Below are 27152 nucleotides of genomic sequence, written 5' to 3'. Positions count from 1 at the left end.
ACTGAACTTCATTTTACTTGTAGCACAGGGGATTTCAGTTGTATCAAATGTACAAACTTATAAGGCTCAAACACAAAGCAAATATTAAGAGCCCATTTCCATCACAGAGGTACCCAAGACCACAAGGGGTATCCACATGGCAGATGGACTAGATGGATAGAGGACCTTTGTTTCTCTGCTGAAGGTCTATATGACTCCTTTAGAACAGGGAATTGGGACTTGTACTGTGCATCTGGACTGACAAGGTGCTCCAGCACCCTGTCTCTCGCATGCTTTAACCAAACGGTTTCACAACAGGATGATTAGTTTAAAATAGCCACTGGTTATACATACCAGAATTAGTGCTAGAGATTTGCATAGAAGTGTAGGAATACATTTCAAAGTTTGTGGTTTTGTTTACTGGACACTTACAAATATAGAGAGACCAATCTCATCATTTAAGAAGGATTAAATACAGTAAAGTATGAACAAAACTGAGGAAGTTGATGAGCATTTGCACATGAAGAGAGTAATGCCGCTATGAGGGATTAGATTCTACAGTCTAACAGTACTTCAGTTACCATCAAGATATCAACTGATTTTATGAATACATAAATAAATTCAGGGTTCTGCTTCCAGTAGGAATTTCAGTTGACATCAATCTGAGGTCTGTGCTGATGAGGATGTTGGCAATCACTGTGGAAATCAAATAAAATTATTTTTACTTGTGAATGATATTGATTTGGAAGAGAGGATTCATGAAAGCCTTACAGAATCTGAATGTTTATTATCACTTGCACATATTGTGAAATTTGTCATTTTGCAGGTATGGTGCTGTGTGAGACATAGACCTTACTTTAAAATGCAAAAGCAAATACTGCAAGAGACAAACAATGAGGCAGCATTCTTAGGTTCGTAGACCATTTAGACATCTGGTGGGGATGTAGAAGTTTTTCTTTACATGTTGAGTGTTAATCTTCAGGCTATTGCACCTCTTTCGGTGGTAATAATATGAATAGGGCATGTCTGGATGGTGAGTTCCCTTAATGATAGATCTGAATCAGAATCAGGTTTCTTATCACCAGCATGTGCCGTGAAATTTGTTAACTGAGCAACAGCAGTTCAATGCAATACATATTCTAGTAGAGAGATAATAATAAAAAAATAAAAATATTAATAAACAAGTAAATCAATTATGTATATTGAATAGATTTAAAAGAATGTGCAAAAACAGAAATACTGTATATTTAAAAAAGTGAGATAGTGTCCATAGCTTCAATGTCCATTTAGGAATCGGATGGCAGAGGGGAAGAAGCTGTTCCTGATTTGCTAACACGAGGAAATCTGTAGATGCTGGAATTTCAAGCAACACACACAAAAAATGCTGGTGAACACAGCAGGCCAGGCAGCATGAATAGGAAGAGGTACAGTCGACGTTTCGGGTCTTTCAGTTAGTCCTGATGAAGGGTCTCGGCCTGAAATGTCGACTGTACCTCTTCCTATAGATGCTGCCTGGCCTCCTGAATCACTGAGTGTGTGCCTTCAGGCTTCTGTATCTCCTACCTATGGTAACAGTAGGAAAAGGGCATGCCCTGGGAGCTGGGGGTCCTTAATAATGGACGCTGCCTTTCTGAGTCACCGCTCCCTAAAGATGTCCTGGGCACTTTGTAGCCTAGTGCCCAAGATGGAGCTGACTAGATTTACAACCTTCTGCAGCTTCTTCTTGTCCTGTGCAGTAGCCTCTCCATACCAGACAGAGATGCAGCCTGTCAGAATGTTCTCCATGGTACAACTATAGAAGTTTTTGAGTGTATTTTTTGACATGCCAAATCTCTTCAAACTCCTAATAAAGTATAGCTGCTATCTTGCCTTCTTTATAACTACATCAGTATGTTAGGACCAGTTTAGATCCTCAGATATCTTGATACCCAGGAACTTGAACCTGCTCTCTCTCTCTCCACTTCTGATCCCTCTATGAGGATTGGTATGAAGTTCACAATCAGCTCTTTCGTCTTACTGCTGTTGAGTGCCAGGTTGTTGCTGTGGCACCATTCCACTAGTTGGCATATCTCACTCCTGTATGCCCTCTCATCACCATTTGAGATTCTACCAACAATGGTTGTATCGTCAGCAAATTTATAGATGGTATTTGAGCTATGCCTAGACACACAGACATGTGTATACTGAGAGCAGAGCAGTGAGATGGGTTGTCTAGTTGAGTGGTTTTACAACACACCCCTGAGATGCGCCAGTGTGAATTGTCAGCGAGGAGGATCAGCCTGTGTGCTATCCATCAGAGACATGCGAAAAGTTACACAAGGCTTTAGCGGCATGCCAAAGCTCTTCAGATTGCTAATAAGGTGGAGCTGTTGCATGCTTTCTTCAAGACTGTATCAATGTATTGAACCTGCTCTCTCTCTCTCCACTTCTGATCCCTCTATGAGGATTGGTATGAAGTTCACAATCAGCTCTTTCGTCTTACTGCTGTTGAGTGCCAGGTTGTTGCTGTGGCACCATTCCACTAGTTGGCATATCTCACTCCTGTATGCCCTCTCATCACCATTTGAGATTCTACCAACAATGGTTGTATCGTCAGCAAATTTATAGATGGTATTTGAGCTATGCCTAGACACACAGACATGTGTATACTGAGAGCAGAGCAGTGAGATGGGTTGTCTAGTTGAGTGGTTTTACAACACACCCCTGAAATGCGCCAGTGTGAATTGTCAGCGAGGAGGATCAGCCTGTGTGCTATCCATCAGAGACATGCGAAAAGTTACACAAGGCTTTAGCGGCATGCCAAAGCTCTTCAGATTGCTAATAAGGTGGAGCTGTTGCATGCTTTCTTCAAGACTGTATCAATGTATTCAGCGAAGAATAGATCCACTGAGATGTTGACACTGAGGAGCTGCTGCTCACCATTTCCATCAGTGAAAGGGTGCTGTAAGAGCTAGAGCATGTCCACCCGACTTTGACTTAAGTCTGCAATCAGTTCTTTGGTCTTTCTGTTGCTCACCAAAAGGATGTTGCAAAACCACTCAACTAGACAACCCATCTCACTCCCCTATGTCTCCTTGTTTCCATCTGAGATTCTCCATAGTAGTGCCATGACCAGAAATTTCATATTATCTATGACTGATTACATTGTCAGGAAGTAAATTTGATAAAGTAATTTCAGATCGAGATCTGCAGTGTTGAGGCAAATCATTCTTTCTTAGCACAAGGATCTATAGAGCAGATTTCAGATTTAAGTTTATTAATTGCATGTACATCGAGCATAGTCTGATATGTGATATGTCAGGGTAGATACACGAATGTTGAAATTTACCACACCTGTTAAAGTAAAAACTGCCTGAATTTCTTTGTAATTTATCACATCACTCTGAAGTATTTTTGTATTCCAGAGTGCAAGAGGTTCTCTTTAGTTTTATCATTTATTTTGGAATATAAAAACAAGGATGTAATCTTGAGATGTCATACAATACTGGTGAGGCCTCACTTGCAGCACTCTGTGCAGTTTTGGGTCACTCATCTTGGAGAGGATGTGCTGAAACTGGATTAAATGAAAATGATTGGAGGATTAAACAGCTTGTCATATGAAGAGCATTAATGGCTTGGGGCCTCTATTCACTGGAATTTAGTATAGTGAGGGATGATCTAATTGAAAACTATTGAATGTGGAAAGGCCATGATAGCATGGATGCGGAAAGAATGTTTCCTATGGTGGGAGTGACTAAGACCAGAGGACACTGCCTCAAAATAGAGGGGTGTCCTTTTAGAATGGAGATGAGGAGGAATTTCTTTAGCCAGAGAGTGCTGAACGTGTGGAATTCGTTGCCACAGGCAGCTGGTGAGAACAAAGCTTTACGTATATTTAAGGCAAAGGCTGAAGATTCTTGAGTGGTCAGGGTATGAAGGGATATGGGGGAAGAGTGGAGGATAGGACTGAGAAAAAAAAATGAATGGGCCATGATGAATTGGTGGAGTAGAATCGATGGGCCAAATGGCCTAATTCTGCTCCTATATCTTATGGTCTTACTATAGTATCAAAGGGGGTGGAGAATCAGCATACAGAATAGAGAGATTGGAAAAAAAATGGCTGAGTGGTGTAATAATAACAACCTCTCATTCAATGCCAATGAGACCAAGGAACTGGTTGTGGACTCCAGGAGAGGGGAACCAGAGGTCCATGAACCGGTAATCATTGGGAGATCAGTAACTTTAAATTCCTGGTTATTACTATCTCAGATGATCTTCCCCTGGACCTATCATATCACTATTATTGTTAAGAAAGTACAAACGCACTTCTACTTCCTCAGGAGTCTGTGGAGGTTTGGCATGTCATTGGTAAATTTCTATAGATGTGTGGTGGAAAGTGTGCTGACTGGCTGCATTATGGCCCTGTATGGGAACACAAATGCCTTTGAGCAGAATATCCTACAAAGGTAATGGATTCGGCACAGTATATCATGGGTTAATCCCTCCCGACCACTGAGCATATCCACATGAAACTTGCCATAGGAAAACAGCAAAGATTCTCACTATGCAGGTCATGCTCTTTTCCCACAGCTGCCATCAGGTAGAAGGTACAGGTGCTTCAGAACTCGCACCACCCAGGTTCAAGAACAGTTACCACCTCTCAGCCACCAGGCTCTTGAACAGAAGTGGATAGCTACACTCATTTAAGGACTCTGTTACTTTGTTATATAGATGGATGTTATATTGTTATTTCATGCTTGTTATAATATTGCTATTTATTCATATCTGCATTTGCATAGTTTAGACCATAAGATATAGGAGCAGAAGTAGTCCTTTCATCCATTGAGTCTGCTCCACCATTTAATCATGGGCTGATCCAATTCTTCCAGTCATCCCCACTCCCCTGACTTATCAAGAACGTATCTATCTCTCAATTAAATGTACCCAAAGACTTGGCCTACACAGCTGACTCGTGACAACAGGTTTACCACCCTCTGACGAATGTAATTTCTCCGCATCTCTGTTCTAAATGGACGCCCTTCAGTCCTGAAGTTGGGCCCTCTTGTCCTAGACTCCCCTACCACAGGAAATAACAATATATAACATATCTAATCTGTTTAGGTCTTTTAATATTCGGAATGTTTCTCTGAGATTCCACCCCGCCCCCCCCCCCCCCCATTCTCCTGAACTACAGGGAATACAGCCCAAGAGCTGCCAGGTGTTCCTCATACAGTAACCCTTTCATTCCTGGAATCATTCTTGTGAATCTTCTCTGAAACTTCTCCAATGTCAATATATCCTTTCTAAAATACGGAGCCCAAATCTGCACACAATACTCCAAAAGTGGTCTCACGGGTGCCTCATAGAGCCTCAAAATCACATCCCTGCTCTTATCTTCTATATCTCTATAAATGAATGTGAACATTGCATTTGCCTTCTTCACCACCAACTCAATCTGGAGGTTAACCTTTAGGGTATCCTGTACAAGGGCTTCCAAGTCCCTTCACATCTCTGCATGTTGAATTCTCTCCCCATCTAAATAATTGTCAGGCCATTTATTTCTTCCACCAAAGTGCATGGCCATGCACTTTCCAACATTGTATTTCATTTGCCACTTCTGCCCATTCCCCTAAACTATCTAAGTCTCTCTGTGGGCTCTGTTTCATCAACACTACCCGATCCTCCACCTGTCTGTATCATTGGAAAATTTAGCCACAAATCTATTAATCTCATCATCCAAATCATTGACATAAATCATAAAAAACAATGGTCCCAACACCGACACCCTTAGAACTCCACTGGTAGCTGGCAGCCAGTCAGAATAGGATCCTTTTATTCCCTCTCTCTGTCTTCTACCGATCAGCCAATGCTCCACCCATGTGTTCTTATCTTGCAAAGCAGCCTTATGTGCGGCACCTTTTCAAAGGCCTTTTGAAAATCCAAGTACACCACATCTATGACATTTCCTTTGTCTACCATGCTTGTAATTTCCTCAAAAAATTGAAATAGATTAGTTAGGCGGGATTTTCCTTTCAGGAAACTATGCTGGTTTTGGCCTATTTTGTCATGTGCCTCCGGTGCTTTGTAAACGCATCCCTAACAATTGATTCCAACAAATTGCCAACCACTGATGTCAGACGAGTTTATGTCCAGTATACCACAGACATCACACTGTTGCAAAACATGCATACAGTTCCTCTGCCATCTCTACATCTCTCATTACAATATCTCCAGCGTCATTTTCTATTGGTCCTCAACTCTCTTTTACCCTTTATATACCTAAACAAACCATTTAGTATCTTCTTTGATATTAGTTGCCAGCATCCTTTCATAATTCTTCTTTTCCTTCCTAATGATTTTCTTAGATTCTTTCTGCAAGTTCTTAAAAGCTTCCCAATCCTCTGTCTTCCCACTTGCTTTGGCTTCCTTGTATGCCCCCTCTTTTGCTTTTACTTTGACTCTGACTTCACTTGTCAGCCAAAGTAGTGTCTTTCTTCCATTCAAAAATTTCTTCTTATTTTGGAATATATCTGTCTTGCATTTCCCTCATTTTTTTTTGTAGAAACTCCAGCCATTGCTGCTCTGGTGTCCTTCCTGCTAGTGTCCCTTTTTCAGTCAACTTTTGCCATTTCCCCTCTCATGGTATTGTAATTTCCTTTATTCCACTGAAATACTGTCACATTGGAATTTTGTTTCTCCTTCTCAAGTTTCAAAGTGAATTCAATCATATTGTGATCACTGTTCCCTCAGGGGTCCTTAACATTAAGCTCTTTTATCACCTCCAGATCATTGCACAACACCCAATCCAGCACAGCCGATCCCTAGTGGGGTTAACAACACACTGTTCTGAAAAGCTATCCCTTAGACATTTTACAAATTCTCTCTGACACGCCTCTTCTATCTCCTGCTGTAATTTGTAATGCACATCCCGGCTGCTGTTTGGAGGCATGTGTACAATTGCCATTAGGGTCCTTTTACAGTTTACAGTGCCTGATGTTTACATTTACTACTCTATGGATTTGCTCGGTATGTCCACAGGGAAAGAATCTCAGGGATGTATGTGGTGACATGTATAGCTCAGTAAATCTAATAGGCTTTGCTGAGACCAGCTTGGAGATCAGATGTGACTGGAAAGGAAAGGGGAAGATGCCAGAATAAAAAGGTTGGGGGGAGTGGAGGTAGGCTAGCTAGAACTTGATAGGTGGAGTCAGATGGGTGGGAAAGATAAAGGGCTGGAGATTAAGGAATCTGCCTGGGAAGGATATGTGACTGTGCTAGCAAGTTTGGATGATGACATGGTCAAAGAGTCAAAGGGAGCAGAGATCACAGAGTGGAAGTAGCTAGAGAGGGTCTCCTGAACTCCCATTGAAGAGTAGGTTTAAACACCTTCAGGATAGGCATCCCTTGAGACTTCACAGTGAATTAGCAAATTGTAAGCATAAGAAAATCTGCAGATGCTGGAAATCCAAGGTAAAACACGAAATTCTGGAAGAACTCAGCAAGTCAGGTAGTGTGAATAAATTAAATAGTATGAATAGTGTGAAAAAGTCAGGAAGTGAATAAATTGCCAACATTTTCGGCAGAGACCTATCTTCTGGACTGAAAAGAAGAGAGAAGGCTCCAGAATAAAAAAAAGTGGGTTGTGCAAAGAAGATGCTGTGCAGCTTTTAAGAGTTTTAATTAAAGATCAGTCTCCTTAGTTGCAGAATTATAAACTTTGTGTCTGCTAATTTATTTGAGAGATGCAACAGGTATCAGCTTGGCATTGTTGGATCTGGAAAGTTCCTTGGAAATCAGGAATGAGATATAAATCTTATGGTTGTAGCTGGCTTATTAAATGTTCATCATGGTGAAGGTCAGATAGAGTCAAACAGCATTAGTAAGCAAGGCAGGTAAATTACAAAGGAACTGTAATTGTAATAAGGTGAATTTAGCTGTAGCTGCCTGGTTTTAAACCCATTTCACTGTAATTCGATCCGGCTGCAATAAAGGATCATGAACACACATCCTTTTTTAATTCTGAAACTGCTTTGGGCCAGTTTAGATAAGAAAACTGCTTTTGCAGGTACCAGTTGTATCACACCTCAGCTTTGGAGACAGGGCCCACAGAAGAATAAACTGCAATTTACTAGAGGTTTACAACAAAGAGGTGATTATAATACATATAAGGAGACAAAAGCATTTAAAACTACAAAGACCTTAATCCAACAGCAGTTTTATTACTGACTGAAATTAATTTACAGTAATCTATGGTACAGCTCTAAAATGACTTGTACTCATGGCAGCTTGGACTGAGAGCCAAGTCATATGTTGGCTCTGAAAAGTTTTGTCCTGAAGCTCTGAAAATTTGGCAGATGGTTGTTCAGAAATCTTGCTAGCCTGTAATTTGGCTCACTGATAAATTTTTCACACGTTTCAAGAGTTAGGAGTGTTCTGATATTTCCTACTCCCTTTTGAGCTCATTGGGTTCATTGACCAACACACACAATGTGGTGGAGGATCTCAGCCGATCTGGTGGAATCCATGGAAATGAATAAAGAGACAATGTTTCGGGCCAAGATTCGTCATTGCTTTCATTGTCTACTGTAAAGCATTTTGCAAAATGTGAATTAAATGTGGGTTTGAAGTTGCATCCAATAGTCTGGAAAATCAGTTGCTCCAGTGTAGCCAAAGTCTTGAGCGTGCCAGATTGTTAGACATTTAATGCTGATGAAACAGTGAATTCTATTAGTGATTTCTTGCCTATGAGCACTTTGTCATTTGCAGGATTGAAATTTATAGGAATCAAAATTGGCAAGGAATTGGCTCTCACTTTTCACCCTAGTGTTAAAGTTCATTGTATTGAATACTGCAGTATAAAATCGAATGTGTGAAGTGCAAATTTTATTGAAATACTTATGCATCAGCTGAAAAATTCATGTTTGAGCGATGTGACTGCAAGCGATTTTCTATATTACAAGAAAGATGATAAAAAATATCGAAGACAACTACATTGACCCTTGAATTCAACTTTTATTGATGACTTGAAACCAGATATTGCCAAAATAGTGAAGCCGACAAAAATGTATAGGAGTGAAGCTAGTATTCAAGTACAACCCACCAAACAAATGGAATGAGATATTGAGATCTGATTAAGATCATTACAGGTTGACACTCAGTTAAATTCTCCATATTTCATAGAACTGTCTATTATTTAGGCCTGGCTGTGTGATTGTGCTGTTTTAATTTATTTACAATATTGTAGATTGTAAATCACTTCAAACAATTTATATAATTTTCATGGCATTATTCCTTTTGCCTTGGGTTGGGGAAAGACAAGTTTGTTGAATATTTAATTTAAACTCTTAAGAGTATAAAAGGAAGATGAATACTTTAATAGTGACATGTGAGATGAAGGAAAATCAGAAGAGATAAGCAACTGTCATCTTTCTCAATGTTTTGCTCTAGTCTAACGTTTGTAGCTTGTCTAATATTTGGCTTCACTCCTCAGATTATGAAAACATTCCTGCACACCGGAATGTGAACTGCTGATCAGTTGCTGAACAAGCTACATCTCACATGTAAGTTGGAATGTAGGAATTGAAGAATATGGAACAATTTAAAGTAAACTTCCAGAACATTGCAGACTTTTTCGTCAATTGTGTTCTGCTCTTGTGTAAAATATTACTGTAGTGCCCTAGTTCACACCTTTACTGTTATGTTGTAGGTATTTCATTTAGCAGCTCTGTAAGAGCAGTATGCTTTGCTTTCAGCCTGTCTGGGTTACTGGGTGAATTAAAGGGATGATGTGGAATGTGGGCCATCCAATTAATGGAAGGTTTTTCTTGGAGAGGGGTTTTTCTTGTCTTGGGCTTTTGTTCGAGGGGAGGTGAAGAAAGAAGATGCTGGGGAGGACCGGTCGTAGCATATGATCCGTTGGGAGACCCATTTGTTCGAGATGGGTTGTGAGCAACATTTGGAAGGTGGTGTGTGCTTCACATTAACCAAGAGCCCAGCATGTGAGTGACAGAGAAGTTCAAGATGAGCTCCAACTTGTGCACATTTGACTGTTTAATGAGAATAGGCCCTTTTCTTTTACGTATTCTTTACTATCCCTTTAGTTAAGATTCATAGATGTTTACTTTAATTGTATGCAGCGTGCTGTCTGTTATTTCATGGCATTAATATGTAACAGGGTAGGGAGTCACACAGCATCCACACAAACGGGGGGTTTGGGGGTGGTGGGGGAGGCAGGCTTGCAACTCAATCTCACATGTTTGCTGGGGCTGGAGCCTGTCTTCCCTGGACTTATACAGTCGAGGAAATCAGTGTTTCATTGGGGGGGGCTCATCTGGGATCGATTATGTTGCATGCAGTGTCATTGCCCTGAGCATTGATCAAGTGGCTTGTATGTCTAAGTCTGTGTTAAACTATTGGTCGTTAAAATGATTGCAATGCACGGTTATGGATGCTGCAGTGGTGGAGCGAAGATTAGATAACAGGGCTTGCAAAGGCTTTGTTTTAGTTTGGACTAGCACTGACCCAACGGCAGTAGAACTGCCCTGGTACTATTGTGGCCCCGGGAGTGGGGGTGCTATCGGCTGTCCATACTTTCTGGAAGAGGGGAGTAAAGGCGAGCATGTTGAATCAGAAGCAGAGTTTTCCACAACTGAGGGCGGAGGCTTTAAAAACAAGCTGTTCTTGTTACTGCAGAGCAAGCGGAAGGAGTGGCCTGTTGTAAAGGATCCAATGTGTCTTCTGGAGAGGGCTGAGCATTCTGAGTTGGTAGCAGGACTCACCTCCCTTGCGAATAAATGACAAAATGGCCAGGTTCAAAGTTGCAGTTATTCTAGGCTCAGCCTGTTCTCAGGAATGAAGCCCACACCTGAAGGGGAAAAGGGTGTATGATCAAAAAGTTTGGTTCTCCCACCTCATGCCTGGAGACCGAGTCAAATCTGAGGCAACCTGGGAAGCATAAGTTGGCTGCCTGCTGGGTGGCTATGCCCTATGTAGTGGAGAATCAGATGCCAAATGTGTCAGTTTTCTGGGTGAAACCAAAGGATGGGAATTGGTCTGTTAAAATTCTCCATCCGTACCACCTTCTAACCCAAAGCTTGACCTGGACCCTACACCTAGTAAGAGTACTCTGCAGCTACATGGAGACACTGTAGGATCAGCAGCAGGAAGAATCCAGCCCCTGAATGGGATGTGGATTGGGAGGATGAGAAAATTGGGATGTGGTATATGCTGCCTTTTGCTAACTCTTGACTAATCAAGAAAACGTTTCCAAACCTTTCTCTTGCTGAGGCAGGTGAAATCAGGGGTCTCTCTATGGGCAGGCAGGTTTGCAGCTGGAACCTGGAGAGGAACTGGGCTCTAATGTAAACAGGAATGAAGCTGATCTCAGCCAAGTGGCAGAGGGATCTGAGTTGCCAGATAGCACGAGTAATAGATGGGATGCATTGCCATGTAGACCAGAAGTATCCCAGGGAATGTCTGAAACTGAAGTTGTAGACGATGGGTTATGGAGGTCACAAAGATTCGGGAAACTCCCACATAGGCTGACCTATGTTATACTGGTGGAAGAGAGAATTGCGACTACCCTCCTAGCAAGATATGTCACTACCATTTACAAATGGATTGGAGGTTCTGACATCACAAAATTCCTTTGAAAATGCCATTATCAAAGAATGGATGACAAATTATTTCAAAATCATCCAGACCTGACTATTTGTGGTGGGGGGAGAGTGTAGTGCCCTGCTTCTCATCTTTACTGTTATGCTGCATCTATTTCATTTAGCAGCTTTGTAAGAGCTGTTTCTTCTGCTTTCAAACTCTTTGGGTTATTGTTGAAGATAAGGGATGAGGTGGAATGTGTGCCATCCAAAGAGTGGGATATTCTTTCTTGGTGAGGGACAGTAAGGTTGGTCTTGGGCTTTAGTTCGAGAAGAGGTGAAGAGAGAAGACGCAGGGGAGAACCAGTCAGGGCATACAATCCGGTGGGAGACCCATTTGTTCGAGATTGATTGTGAGCAATGTTCAGAAGGTGGTGTGTGTTTTCACATATTACCGAAGGCACAGCGCATGAGTGACAGAAGATCAAGATGAGCTCCAACTTGTGCACAATTGACTGTTTAATTAGAATGGGTTCTTCTCTTTTCATTATTCTTTACTAACCCTATAATTAAGATTCATAAATATAATTCCTTTAATCAGTGTACTGTTTGTTATTTTGTGGCATTAATTGGTAGCGAATTACACACCATCGGCACTCACAGGGGGTGTGCAGGAGTGGTGGGGAACTTGTGCATTAATCTCACATGTTGGTGGGGCCAGAAGTTGTCCTGTCAAGACTTACACAGCCGAGAAAACAAGTGTTTCAGTACCAAGGCTAAAACATTCTGATTATTGGTGCTGTTCTTGTGATTCCCCTTTCTGTAGAATATACCTTGAGATTACAACTCTGAGCATGAATATTTTGAATAAAAAATGCATTAAGCTGTATTTTCCAAAAGGTCTACTTGCATTTGTTATAGTGGATCAATCTCACATGTGGAAACAGAATATATTGTCAATTAATATGTAGAAGTCGACAATGATTGATTGTTTGGTAAAATCTCTGTTTGAATTTCTTAGCAGAAGTATGAATTATAGATGCTGCTACAAAATTCTCGTTCTTCATAGTTACTGTGGGGGCAAAACAATCACTGATGAATTAGCAGTCAAACAAACACAACAGAAAGGTCAATGGATTTATTCTTAGGGAGAAAATATGTCTCTCTGACTCAGAACTACATACCTGACTACTTGCCTTTAGATTATGAATGCTGGGCTGTGAGGTGCCCCGATATCCTTACTGCATCTAGTTTATTCAGCTCTTAGAATTTTGTGGGTCTTTTATCAGATCTAATCTTCTTCAAGTATGTCTCAAATACAGTATAACCCTAATTTAGCTCATCTCCCTTCAATCCTTCCAGCCCATGTATCTAATAAGCCTTCACTGCGCGTGTTGCATAGCAAGGTAGTCTTTCTGCAAATTTGGAAACCAAGCTTGCAAACAACATTCAAGGCATAACTCAGAATCAACAAACATCTGCAGAAAGGTATTACTCTTCCAAGGCTTGAATTTTGCTATGAAGACCCATGCACATTTTCCATGAATTGTGGATATTCATTTTTTGAGAGTTTGTTTTAGTTCAGTTAATAATGTGACTAGCTGTTAATGCAACTAAATTGGATGGTTTCATACTTTTCCATGTTATACAGCATTTTCACTGTCCTGCTACCTGCTGAGTTTTTCCAGCATTTGTATGTGTTACAGTGATCATATGCATCTACTTAAATCATTTTAAGCTTTTGTGGAGAGGGTGAGGGCTAATAGTCATGAAGAAAAAGAATAACACAACAATAATAACGAGGAATAACATTTCCATGCAGTGTGTTATGGTAACTTGGAATGTATTGCTTGTAGTTGTGGTGGATGGTGTATCATTGTGTTCTTTAAAGGAGAATTAGATGAACATATTGTAAGAAAAGAAATGCAGGATTATGGTGATGGGCCAAGCGGTGGAATTGGTGAGATGCTCCAGAAGAGAGTAGGCAGAGACTTGTTAGGTTGAATGGCCTCTGCTTGTGTCACAGGAGTCCTGTTGTTATTATTATTTAGTACCTGACATTCATCATAATTTATAATCAAAGATAAATTGAAGCAGGAATTCTTGTACATAGTTACAGCTCAAAAATGCTTCATAATAAGTAGTTGTTGAGGATTTCAGCTTCGTATTATCTGGGGCAAAGTTAGTGCCAAACATTATGGTGCTGATTTCTTAAAATACATACAAGAAAAACTGTTTACATAAATGTATGAAAAATTCATAAGCCAGAGAGTCTGGACAGTTTTATCATGTAAGCTGCAGTCCAGAGTGTTATTTTGGTGGTAATGACCATGATTTGGCATAAAAAGGACAAAGATACATGAATAATTAGATTTTCAGTTTAGAAGTGACAAGGCAAAGACCACAATGTAATTTAGTAATATTGGAATGGAAATTTTACTTCATGGAGTTAGAGCATGGGAAGCAGTGAGTAGTATTTGTTCCACTGCAATGGAATCAGAATAGGATTGGAGCAAGAAATGACCAGAGAATACTTGATTACATTAAACTAAACAATGTTTTCCTGCAATTGCACTTAAAAGAGAAATAATTAGCTAAATAAATATAAGAACACTCCAATAATCTAATATACATACATCTGGACATCTCAATTATTTGGATTTTGGGCAGTAGGTTGTTTTTTGAATATACTTTAAATTCACAGATTTCTCTTAATCCACTGTCTTTGAACTCTATGATCTGTATTCCCGTGCTATCATGATCTCAACAATGCCTCATTTCCCATTCTTTCTTTAAACCAGCCCCCACTCTCCTCTGGTTTGCTGGAAAATTTATTATAATATCATGTAAAATCACAAAGGAAAAAAAAAAGTATGCTGTGGCTTAGAGAATCTGTGTTGCTCCACGTGTGTCCTGGAGTACCAAAATATCAGAGTAGTGTGCGTCACGTACATGCTCAGTCTCTGCTATTTCTGTCTCTCAAATAAACATTCATGAATGAATGACCTCAGTCTGTCTGTTTTCTGGCTGATGGAAATAGCTTCCTTTCCATATAATGAACTTTGGCCATTTGCTTTGAAATTTACCACTCTGAACAATCTCACCTGTTGAATTTCCTCCAAATTGACATCCTGATTTAGAGATATATTGTTCATCCCATTTTGTATGAAACTTCTTCAAAACCTTTTGAGTTCCTTCACCAGAACTTCCCTGAGGTTCAATCATGAAACCTGTGACCCCTTTATTAAAGCCAACAGGGAATGGGCAATATATTCTTGTACACTTAATGCAAAGCAAAATTAAACGGCTTTTTGTGGACACAGTTTATGTGGCCAATCACTTATGCAACTATATAGATTACTTAAATAAGCCAGAAAGTCAGGTAACACATAGGCCTGGTATAGGAAACAGAGTATCAGCACACGTGAAGGCAAAAGCCAAGGTGGATATCAATTTGTTCATGCCAGCAAGCCTAAGGGGAACTTGTGAAATGATCTATTGGTTTATACATGGTTACAACTTTTAATGTATTTTGTTACAGAAGGTGTGGTAACAATTAATATAATTCTGGAAATAGATCTGTGTATTGAAAAGAAACAGTTTGCACTGTGAAATTAACCAATAATCCAATTTCCTATGTTTCAAATAAACACAGGATTAAAATAACATAGAACATAGAACAACAGCACAGCACATTACAGGCCCTTCAACCCACAATGCTGTGCCGACCCTCAAACACTGCCTCTCATATTACCCCCCCCCACCTTAAATTCCTCCATATACCTGTCTCATAGTCTCTTGAACTTCACTAGTGCATTTGCCTCCACCACTGACTCAGGCAGTGCGTTCCATGCACCAACCACTCTGAGTATAATATTATATATATATTAAAAAAAAACAACCTTCCTCTAATATCCCCCTTGAACTTCCAACCCCTTGCCTTAGAGCCATGTCCTCTTGTATTGAGCAGTGGTGCCCTGGAGAAAAGCTGGCTATCCACTCTATCTATTCCTCTTATTATCTTGTACACCTCTATCATGTCTCCACTCATCCTCCTCCTTTCCAAAGAGTAAAGCCCTAGCTTCCTTAATCTCCGATCATAATCCATACAGTCTAAACGAGGCAGCATCCTGGTAAATCTCCTCTGTACCCTTTCCAATGCTTCCACATCCTTCCTATAATGAGGTGACCAGAACTGGACACAGCACTCAGAGTGTGGCCCAACCAGAGTTTTATAGAGCTGCATCATTACATCGCAACTCTTAAGCTCTGTCCCTCGACTTATGAAAGCTAACACCCCATAAGCTTTCTTAACTACCCTATCTACCTGTGAGGAAACTTTCAGGGATCTGTTGACATGTACCCCCATATCCTTCTACTCCTCCACAGTACCAAGTATCCTTCCATTTACTTTGTACTCTGCCTTGGAGTTTGTCTGTCCAAAGTGTACCACCTCACACTTCTCTGGGTTGAATGCCATCTGTCACTTCTCAGCCCATTTCTGCATCCTATCAATGTCTCTCTGCAGTCTACAACAATCCTCTACACTATCTACAACACCACCAACCTTTGTGTCATTTGCAAACTTGCCAACCCACCCTTCTACCCCAACATCCAGGTCGTTAATAAAAATCACGAAAAGTAGATGTCCCAGAACAGATCCTTGCGGGACATCACTAGTCACAATCCTCCAATCTGAATGTACTCCCTCCACCATGACCTTCTGCCTTCTACAGGCAAGCCAATTCTGAATCCACCTGGCCAAACTTCCCTGGATCCCATGCCTTCTGTCTTTCTGAATAAGCGTAGCATGTGGAACCCTGAGGAAAAAATCTGAAAGCTCTTTTATTTAAATAAGAAGATGGAAGATTGATATTCTATGGTCTATATTCTATGCTCTGGCAAAGATATTTTATAAAATGCATTGACACCAGCTTGAGATTGTAATGGTGTTCATCATTTAACTTGTTTAACCCTTTATCACGATGGTTTTGGTTGAGAAGAGAAAGAGAACAGGAGTAGGAGCAGGGTACATGGCAATACCGGAGGACTTAAGCAGGCCAGGCAGCATCTATGGGAAAAAATGCAGTCGCCTTTTCGGGCTGAGACCCTTTGGCAGCATCCTGTACTTTTTTTTGTGACAGGATAGACGGAAAGTTTTTCAGTTGTGTTTGACTATTTTAAGTGTGACGTCAGTAAGCATAATGAAAATATTATGCTTACTGACGTCGTTTAAATAGAGTCAATTTTGACAGCATGAAATTTGCGACGCCCATTGCTACAGTCCCTATAGATGGGATTTCAACATGAAATAATGCGCTGATAACTACTTCACGTGGCCAGCTGGATAAGGCGTCGGTCTAGTGATCTGACAGTCGCTAATTCAAGCCTCAGCTGAGGCAGCGTGTTGTGTCCTTGAGCAAGGCAGTTAACCACACATTGCTCTGCAATGACACCGGTGCCCTTCCCTTAGACAACATCGGTGGCGTGGAGAGGGGAGACTCGCAGCATAGGCAACTGCCGGGGAAACCTTCGAAGGCGCAAATCCATGGTCTCATGAGACTAACGGATGCCTATTTAACTACTTCTGAAATGCCCTACAGATAATTTTAAAAAGTCCCAATTCTGTATCTGTATTAGCTTTGTTGAAACAATTTCATTATGAACACGTGAGAAAGAATTTGTACTGAAATATCATTAATGAGACTCGATCTCAAATCTGAAGATGGATTACGTTCTACTTCAACTTTATTCCCACGGTTTGAAAAATAAATTGAAGGGGTTTTTAATAGCTTTCACCAATGTTTTTTTTTCTCAATTTAACCCGAGCCATCACTTAAAGTAAATCCGTATACGAACTGAGACACTGAAGCATATGCACAATATGTTCCATGATATCGATTAAATCATTACAATCTGTGAGCGTACCCTAAATCTCTGGAAATTCTGCATAGATGTTACCAGCCAAAACAGAGTAAAACAGCTAGAGATAGAGAGAAGTAATATCATCGAATTCCTGCGGTTCATATACTGTGGACCATTGCAAGCTTACCTAATTCTGTCTCCTCATGTCACTTTCTGAGCTTATTGCCCCATAATATATGCTGGATGGTCAGAGCATTAAAGAGCACAGCCAATGAAAATGGCTCAAAAGTTGTTAAGGCGATGTCTAAAAGAAAGTATGCAATCTATGTTGGTAAACTATACGGATGAGACCTCTTTGCAAAACCAGAGAGCATTGCGAATAAGTTCCCAAGTGTTCATTTTCAAAGTTAATTGGCATATTTTGTACGAAACTAAATCCAACTTTAATCATTATAACCACAGCTGCAGTTTCCTCAGCGTAATACTGTAGAGTGTTCTCAGGTTCTGTCAACAAATGGTAATCAATCGATCACATGGAGCAATCTAAGGCTGAAAAAAATAGTGATCTTGAGGCTGCACATGGAAAACACGCTATTTGTTGTGTATTTAATATTTTAGTTATTCTTGCGTAATCTCGAGTATATCGTGGTGGATTAAACTTTCCTGTTCGTTTAAATAATTCATTATGGATTATATGTATAAATACATTAATTGCATACGTCATCACGCTATTACCGGATATACGAGGGAACCACTTAAAGACGAAGCTGCACCCACTTTTTTCGTACTCCTTTGTCTTCCTTTGAATTAGTTTAATGTTTTGAACTTACAAAACATAACATCATTCACCTCATATAATATTACAGCAAGTGTTGTTATCACCAGTCGATCTTCCACAGCCATTGCAACTGTAATGCCCTGGTTCATATTTCGTTACTGTTATGCTACTCTGTATTTAATTTGTGCTGTTCAGTGCAAGCTGCCTGTTTGGGTTACTGTTGAAGATAAGAGATAGAAGAATTTAAGGTTGGTTTTGGGGCTTTTGTTATGGAGATGAAGAGAGAAGACGCCCGGGAGAAGAGGTCGTAGGGTTCGACCCGGAGCGGGGCTGTGATTCGACGAAGCCCGGGCTGAGATTGAAGGAGGATCGGCGAAGTGAAACCGTGAACTCCAATTTGTACACATTAGACTGTTTCATTCAAATGGGCCCTTTTCTTGTTTTGTTCTTTCGTTACTAAACCTTTAGTCAAATTAAGAAGTATAAAGCTTTTTTTAAAAAAAAAAATTGTGTGGGGTGTACTGTCTGTTATTTTGTGATACTTATCTGTAACAGGGTAACGAATCAGGCAGCATCCACACGAACAGGGGTTTTTGGGGTGGGCTCGTGCCTCAATCTTACAGGTTTGGCGGGGCCAGACATTGTGTTCCCTGGATTTGCACAGCCGACGAATGATAATGAGTGATGCATTTTGAATGACTGCGCTTCCCACGAGATAGAATAACAATTGCCGAAGACTATCTGTAAATGCAGAAAATCATAAATTGACTGTTTGAATACACAAGAATAAATACCTCAGTCAAACCTTCATTTAAAGCTTTTAGTCTAAGCCCTTCATACTTCGTTTAACATTCTTTTATTTGTATAAGGGAAGAAATTCATTTATGTCAAAAGTGGATTCAACGATTGTCAGCGGCCAATTTCACTTGGCGGTCACTTTAATTTGCATGAAGATAAATCCATGTATCAAACTCAGGCAATATTGCCAAATAGTCAGCATTCTCGCTGGCGATTCAATGATCTGCCATCTTATTGAGGATTGGCTGCTAATTTATAATCATGACTTTAGAAAAGTATAAAGTACAGTATTGCGATGTTAACATCAACTTCTCTGGAACACTTCCCGAACATCACTCCGTTTGTTAGAATTAATAGCCAACTGCCTGTTATTTTTAATGAAACGAAAATACTCTTCTTGTTGCAAATGCTCTTGTTCAGTACCGCAGTCCAACGTTAAAACTACCCAGATGGTTCAAAATGCGCAAAAATCGAGCAGTAAAACTTCTACCGAATCAGTAAACGAGGAAGCAACATTATGAACAAGCTCTCTGGTTGCCTGACTGTGACGAGTTATATTCCTCAGAGCTTGGTGTACAGACCGCTTCTTTTCACGTAATATGTCTCCAAGCCTCCCGGACGACCACATCTGCGCCAGGTGCGCCGAGATGCAACTCCTGAGGGACCGCGTTAGGGAACTGCAGCTGCAGCTCGATGACCTTCGTCTGGTCAGGGAGAGTGAGGAGTTGATAGAGAGGAGTTACAGGCAGGTGGTCACTTCGGGGCCACGGGAGGCAGACAAGTGGGTCACGGTTAGGAGAGGGAAGGGGAAGAGTCAGGTAATAGAGAGTATCCCGGTGGCTGGCCCCCTGACAATAGGTACTCCTGTTTGAGTACTGTTGGGAGGGACGGCTTACCTGTGGCAAGCGACAGTGGCCGTGCCTCCGGCACAGAGTCCGGCCCAGTAGCTCAGAAGGGTGGGGAAAGGAAGATGAGGGCAGTTGTAATAGGGGACTCGATAGTAAGGGGGTCAGATAGGCGATTCTGTGGACGCGGTCCAGAGACCCGGATGGTAGTTTGCCTCCATGATGCCAGGGTCCGGGATATTTCTGATCGCGTTCAAGATATCCTGAAGTGGGAGGGTAAGGAGCCAGAGGTCGTGGTACATATAGGTAACAATGACATAGGTAGGAAAAGGGAAGAGGTCCTGAAAGGAGAATACAGGGAGTTAGGAAGGGAGTTGACAAAACGGACCGCAAAATTAGTAATCTCGGGATTACTGCCTGTGCCACGCGACAGTGAGAGTAGGAATGTAATGAGATGAAGGATAAATGCGTGGCTGAGGGATTGGAGCAGGGGGCAAGGATTCAAGTTTTTGGATCATTGGGACCTCTTTTGGTGCAGGTGTGACCTGTACAAAAAGGACGGGTTATACTTGAATCCTAGGGGACCAATATCCTGGCGGGGAGATTTGCGAGGGCTACTGAGGTGACTTTAAACTAGAATGGTTGGCGGGTGGGAATGAAATTAAAGAGGCTAGGAGAGAGGAGGTTAATTCACAACAGGGGGATGGGAACAAGTGCAGAGAGACAGAGGGGTGTAGAATGAGGGTAGAAGCAAAAAGTAGTAAGGTGAAAAGTAAAAGTGGCAGGCCGGCAAATCCAGGGCAAAAATCAAAAAGGGCAACTTTTCAACATAATTGTATAAGGGCTAAGAGTGTTGTAAAAGCGAGCCTGAAGGCTTTGTGTGTCAATGCAAGGAGCATTCGTAACAAGGTGGATGAATTAAAAGTGCAGATTGTTATTAATGAATATGATATAGTTGGGATCACAGAGACATGGCTCCAGGGTGACCAAGGTTGGGAGCTCAACATTCAGGGATATTCAATATTCAGGAGGGATAGACATGAAAGAAAAGGAGATGGGGTAGTATTGCTGGTTAGAGAGGAGATTAACGCAATAGAAAGGCAGGACATTAGCCGGGAGGATGTGGAATTGGTATGGGTAGAGCTGCATAACACTAAGGGGCAGAAAACTCCGGTGGGAGTTGTGTACAGGCCACCTAACAGTAGTAGTGAGGTTGGGGGTGGTATTAAACAGGAAATTAGAAATGCGTGCAATAAAGGAACAGCAGTCATAATGGGTGACTTCAATCTCCATATAGATTGGGTGAACCAAATTGGTAAGGGTCCTGAGGAAGAGGATTTCTTGGAATGTATGTGGGATGGTTTTTTGAACCAACATGTTGAGGAACCAACTAGAGAGCAGGCTATTCTAGACTGGGTATTGAGCAATGAGGAAGGGTTAATTAGCAATCTTGTCGTGAGAGGCCCCTTGGGTAAGAGTGACCATAATATGGTGGAATTCTTCATTAAGATGGAGAGTGACATCATTAATTCAGAAACCAAGGTTCTGAACTTAAAGAAGGGTAACTTTGAAGGTATGAGACGTGAATTAGCTAAGATAGACTGGCAAATGACACTTAAAGGGTTGACGGTGGTTATGCAATGGCAAGCATTTAAAGATCGCATGGATGAACTACAACAATTGTTTATCCCAGCTTGGCAAAAGAATAAATCAGTGAAGGTAGTGCACCCGTGGCTGACAAGGGAAATTAGGGATAGTATCAATTCCAAAGAAGAAACATACAAATTAGCCAGAAAAAGTGGCTCACCTGAGGACTGGGAGAAATTCAGAGTCCAGCAGAGGAGGACAAAGGGCTTAATTAGGAAAGGGAAAAAGGATTATGAGAGAAAACTGGCAGGGAACATAAAAACTGACTGTAAAAGCTTTTATAGATATGTGAAAAGAAAAAGATTGGTAAAGACAAATGTAGGTCCCTGACAAACAGGAACAGGTGAATTGATTATGGGGAGCAAGGATATGGCAGACCAATTGAATAACTACTTTGGTTCTGTCTTCAATAAGGAGGACATAAACAATTTTCCGGAAATAGTAGGGGACAGAGGGTCCAGTGAGATGGAGGAACTGAGGGAAATACATTTAGTAGGTAAGTGGTGTTAGGAAAATTGAAGGGATTAAAGGCAGATAAATCCCCAAGGCCAGATGGTCTGCATCCCAGAGTGTTTAAGGAGGTAGCCCAAGAAATAGTGGATGCATTAGTGATAATTTTTCAAAACTCTGTAGATTCTGGACTAGTTCCTGAGGATTGGACGGTGACTAATGTAACCCTACTTTTTAAAAAAGGAGGGAGAGAGAAACCGGGGAATTATAGACTGGTTAGCCTAACATCGGTGGTGGGGAAAATGCTAGCGTCAGTTATCAAAGATGTGATAACAGCACATTTGGAAAGCGGTGAAATGATCGGACAAAGTCAGCATGGATTTGTGAAAGGAAAATCATGTCTGACGAATCTCATAGAATTTTTTGAGGATGTAAGTAGTAGAGTGGATAGGGGAGAACCAGTGGATGTGTTATATTTGGATTTTCAAAAGGCTTTTGACAAGGCCCCACACAGGAGATTAGTGTGCAAACTTAAAGCACACGGTATTGGGGGTAAGGTATTGATGTGGATAGAGAATTGGTTGGCAGACAGGAAGCAAAGGGTGGGAATAAAAGGGACCTTTTCAGAATGGCAGGCAGTAACTAGTGGGGTACCGCAAGGCTCAGTGCTGGGACCCCAGTTGTTTACAATATATATTAATGACTTAGATGAGGGAATTAAATGCAGCATCTCCAAGTTTGCGGATGACACGAAGCTGGGTGGCAGTGTTAGCTGTGAGGAGGATGCTAAGAGGATGCAGGGTGACTTGGATAGGTTAGATGAGTGGGCAAAGTCATGACAGATGCAATTTAATGTGGATGAATGTGAGGTTATTCACTTTGGTGGCAAAAACAGGAAAACAGATTATTATGTGAATGGTGGCCAATTAGGAAAAGTGGAGATGCAACGAGACCTGGGTGTCCTTATACATCAGTCATTGAAAGTGGGCCTGCAGATACAGCAGGCAGTGAAAAAGGCGAATGGTATGCTGGCATTTATAGCAAGAGGATTCGAGTACAGGAGCAGGGAGGTACTACTGCAGTTGTACAAGGCCTTGGTGAGACCACACCTGGAGTATTGTGTGCAGTTTTGGTCCCCTAATCTGAGGAAAGACATCCTTGCCATAGAGGGAGTACAAAGAAGGTTCAGCAGATTGAATCCTGGGATGGCAGGACTTTCATATGAGGAAAGACTGGATCAACTAGGCGTATACTCGTTGGAATTTAGAAGATGTGACGGGGGATCTTATTGAAACGTATGAAATCCTAAAGGGATTGGACAGGCTAGATGCAGGAAGATTGTTCCCGATGTTGGGGAAGTCCAGAACGAGGGGTCACAGTTTGAGGATAAAGGGGAAGCCTTTTAGGACCGAGATTAGGAAAAACCTCTTCGCACAGAGAGAGGTGAATCTGTGGAAATCTCTGCCACAGGAAACAGTTGAGGCCAGTTCATTGGCTATATTTAAGAGGGAGTTAGATATTGCCCTTGTGGCTAAAGAGATCGGGGGTATGGGGGGAAGGCTGGTACAGGGTTCTGAATTGGATGATCAGCCATGATCATACTGAATGGCGATGCAGGCTCGAAGGGCCGAATGGCCTACTCCTGCACCTATTTTCTACGTTTTCCATGTTTTCTATGTAATAATTTGGATGCTAGCATTGTGGCTTTATTACCAAGTTTCCCGATGATCCGAAGATAGGTGGCACAGCAGGTAGTGTTGAGGAAGCAGAGATTCTGCAGACAGACATCGTCAAATTAGCAGAATGGTCACTTAAATTTATTAGGAAAAATGTGCTGACATTGGAAGGTGTCTACAGCAGCTTATGAGAATGATTGCGGGAATGAATGGGTTAACATATGAGGACCATTTTCTGTCTCTGGGCCTGTACTCGCGGGACCTCAGAAGAATGGGGTGGGCAATCTCATTGAAACCTATCGTAAAGTGAATGAGAGGATGGAGAGAGAATGAGTCTTATAGTGGAGGAGTATTCGGACCACCGGACACAGGCCGAGAATTGGGGGACATTCACTTAGAACAAAAATAAAGAGAAATTTCTTTAGCCAAAAGGGAGAAAACCATGAAATTTATTCACACAAACGGCTGTGGATGGTAAGTCGTTGGATATACTGAAAGCGGAGGTTTCATGAATAGTAAGAGCGTCAAATGCTCCGTCGAAAAAAAGCAGGAAAATGGGGTTGAGAGGGATAATAATCTTCCAGTAAGATGACTGTGCGATTGGAGGTAGTGGGGGCAGCCAAATGTCTTTAGTAAACAATAAGTCTTTGTTAAACGCAATTTAACAAACGCTGCTGGACAAAACGAATTTAAAGTACCGCATATGAAATCGCCCTTGACAACAACCGTATTATTTTATTTATTCCCTTAATCTGATTACATATCTATTCCTCACTGGAAATTACAAAACTAACATTGCACATGATCCTCATATATGTACTCACGTATGGTTGAATGACAATTATTCTTGAACTTAAACTTAATCAGCTATGACAGGGGTCCCCAACCTTTTTGGCACTGCGGATCGGTTTAATATTGACAATATCATTGTAAGCAGCAGTGGTCCCAACACCGATCCATGTGGAACTCCACTGAAAACCAGCAGTCAGCCAGAATAGGATCTCTTTATTCCCACTCTGTATATTTTTGCCGATCAGCCAATGCTCCACTCATGCTCGTAAGTCACCAGTAATTCTATTTGCACTTATCTTGCTCAGCAGCCTCATGTGCGGCACCTTGTCAAAAGCCTTCTGAAGAGCCAAGTACACCGCATCCACTGCATCTCTTTGGTCTACCCTGCTTGTAACTTCCTCAAAAAATTGTAGTAGTTAGTTAGGCAGGAGTTTCCTTTCAGGAACCCATGATGGTTTTGGCCTATCGTATCATGTGCCTCCGGGTACTCCGTAATCCCATCCCTAATAATCGATTCCAACAACTTCCCAACCACTGATGTCAAGATAACAAGACTTTAGATTCCTTTCTGCTGCCTTCTACCCTTCTTAAATAGCGGAGTAATATTTCCAATTTTCCAGTCATGCGATACAGCGTCAGAATCTACCAATTCTTAAAAGATCATTGTTTATTCCATCTGCATTATCATATGCATGCATCTGCAAACGAATATAACCCTTTTAAATAGTTCTCTTTTTTTATATGCTTGTTTGTCGCTTTAGTGTGTTTTTCAAGGATAGCGTTTCTTAAACATATCTGAGAAATTTTCAACGTGCGCCACAGTATTCGAGTGATTTATTTTTATTGCTGTTTAACATTATGTGATAAATTACGCTTCAGAACTTAGGTATCAGTGATACATGGCAGACATAAAATGCGGCGGAGAACAATACTTGGTACAACGAAAGTAAAACAAATTTCCTTTACTCCACAGATCATGCCGTGAAGGTATGTTCAACTAATATTTGGATACACCATCAGTTCTCATTTGTTGTCAAATGAAAATGATGAAATACCTGTGTACAGCTTATCAATCTAACCGTGTTCATATGCCTGCAGAAAGCATTGCGCAATTGATGTATCATAGTAATCTCAATCTCGTATGTGACAATTCCCATTGGAAGGTCCTCTGAAACATAAGTAACAGCAAATTTAAAAATTGCGATGTTCGTGTAGTTGTTGGACTGTACAGAAACATAGCTTCTTTATGATTATGGACAAACATATAATCCAACAGATAAAAGCAATTTACTATCCAATGCTTGGCGCAATTGGGATTCCAGGTAAGTTGTTTATAAAAATGTATTTTAACATGCATCACTTTCGACAGTATCAATCAACGACAAAACTGTCGATGAAAAAGAGTTTTTCAATTCCTTTGGAATGCTACAGCTAACGCCATTCCGATATATAAATTACATTGACTGGCTATCATCAAAGAGTAAATGGTTCGGTAGTACTTTATACTTTATACTTAATTGTCGCCAAACAATTGACACTAGAACGTACAATCATCACAGCGATATTTGATTAATATCGTTTCTAGGTAGTTTAAACACTGCATTGACAGAGCAAAATGAAAACATGTGAAAGTATTTATGAACGGGCGAAATGATGTATTTCATTTTATTCATGTCCAAACTGCAACATGTTTCCGCTCCTACCAAATAAGAGTCTGCTCTATGAAGGGCGGATTTCACGCTTCAAATGAAGGATTGATTTAAGACTGCAGTATTTCGTACATTTTTCGTGTTTTCTTTACACGCCAGTGAATACTTTCTGCCTATGGGAAAGTCAATATCCCGTGCCTAACTAATTATTGTGCGTAGCGTTAAGGTGAGTTTCTAATTTCAATTTCCGAAGTCATGGTAGAAACTAACCTGTAAGGCGGTGATTCCTCTTTCATTTTAATACTCAATACGTTCGATCTTAATCATGCAATGCAGCTGATTAACGCATACACCTGGCAGTAACTAATATTTTCAATTTGATGAAACCTGAGCTATTACTCAAAACAACTTTGTGATACCGGATAGATTTACATTGCATTACTATTTGAAAAAAAATAGTAACACAAGCTTAACCGGTCAGATACAACGAAAACTTCCAACTAGGTGATAAGTTTAACAAACTGTGGAATTGCGACATTCTAACTATAATTGCGTTTTAATATATACAAAATAAATGTATATGGGGATCACATGAAGGAAGGTTTTTCACGTATATTCATATTTGCTAAGTGATTTGAGCCACTTCCTGTAAATATTTATCAGAATGTAACAGATTCACGGGGACGATAGTTGAATAAATATTAAGATGTCAGGATATTGTATTCACTTTTTGGTAATACATTAAAGTACACATTCCCCTTCGAGACTGGAAACCAATGTATTTCAAAAGATAACCACTCAGTCCATTCAAAACTGCATTGCTTTTATTCAGAAATAATTGATGGCAGTGGATTTCTGATATCAAATTTGGTGTAACACTGGAGACAAAGTGCGATGCAATCAGGTTTTTAAAATAAATTCCAACACTGTTAAAAGAAAATGGATGTCTCTAAGCCTGGTTAAATACAGTATGTTTAGACAGACGGGAACACAGCAAACTGGGACTTCTTAAATCGAAGAAAATGTTGACAATATCGATTGCGGGGGTAGAGATGGAGAACAAATCTTTAACATTTGCTACGAAAATGATTTTTCCACGT

General features: G+C 40.8%; 1 protein-coding gene across 4 annotated transcripts in view; it reads left to right on the top strand.

The window, feature by feature from the left end:
- LOC140197375 (major histocompatibility complex class I-related gene protein-like) overlaps nucleotides 1–27152 on the top strand; it is a 181769-nt gene that overhangs the window by 60586 nt on the left and 94031 nt on the right. For 3 of the 4 annotated variants that reach the window (XM_072257331.1, XM_072257328.1, XM_072257332.1), the window contains one exon: nucleotides 9449–10148. In XM_072257331.1, the coding sequence (XP_072113432.1) occupies nucleotides 9449–9489 (41 nt within the window). In that variant the 3' untranslated portion in view covers nucleotides 9490–10148. Of the gene's footprint in view, nucleotides 1–9448; nucleotides 10149–27152 lie in introns of those variants that run through there. The other variant, XM_072257330.1, reaches the window with a different exon arrangement.

This window comes from Mobula birostris, chromosome 5, assembly GCF_030028105.1.
Source record: "Mobula birostris isolate sMobBir1 chromosome 5, sMobBir1.hap1, whole genome shotgun sequence".
In the NCBI taxonomy this organism is placed as follows: domain Eukaryota; kingdom Metazoa; phylum Chordata; class Chondrichthyes; order Myliobatiformes; family Myliobatidae; genus Mobula; species Mobula birostris.
The sequence above is the reverse complement of the archived record's forward strand: the minus strand, read 5'-3'. Positions and strand labels throughout refer to the sequence as shown.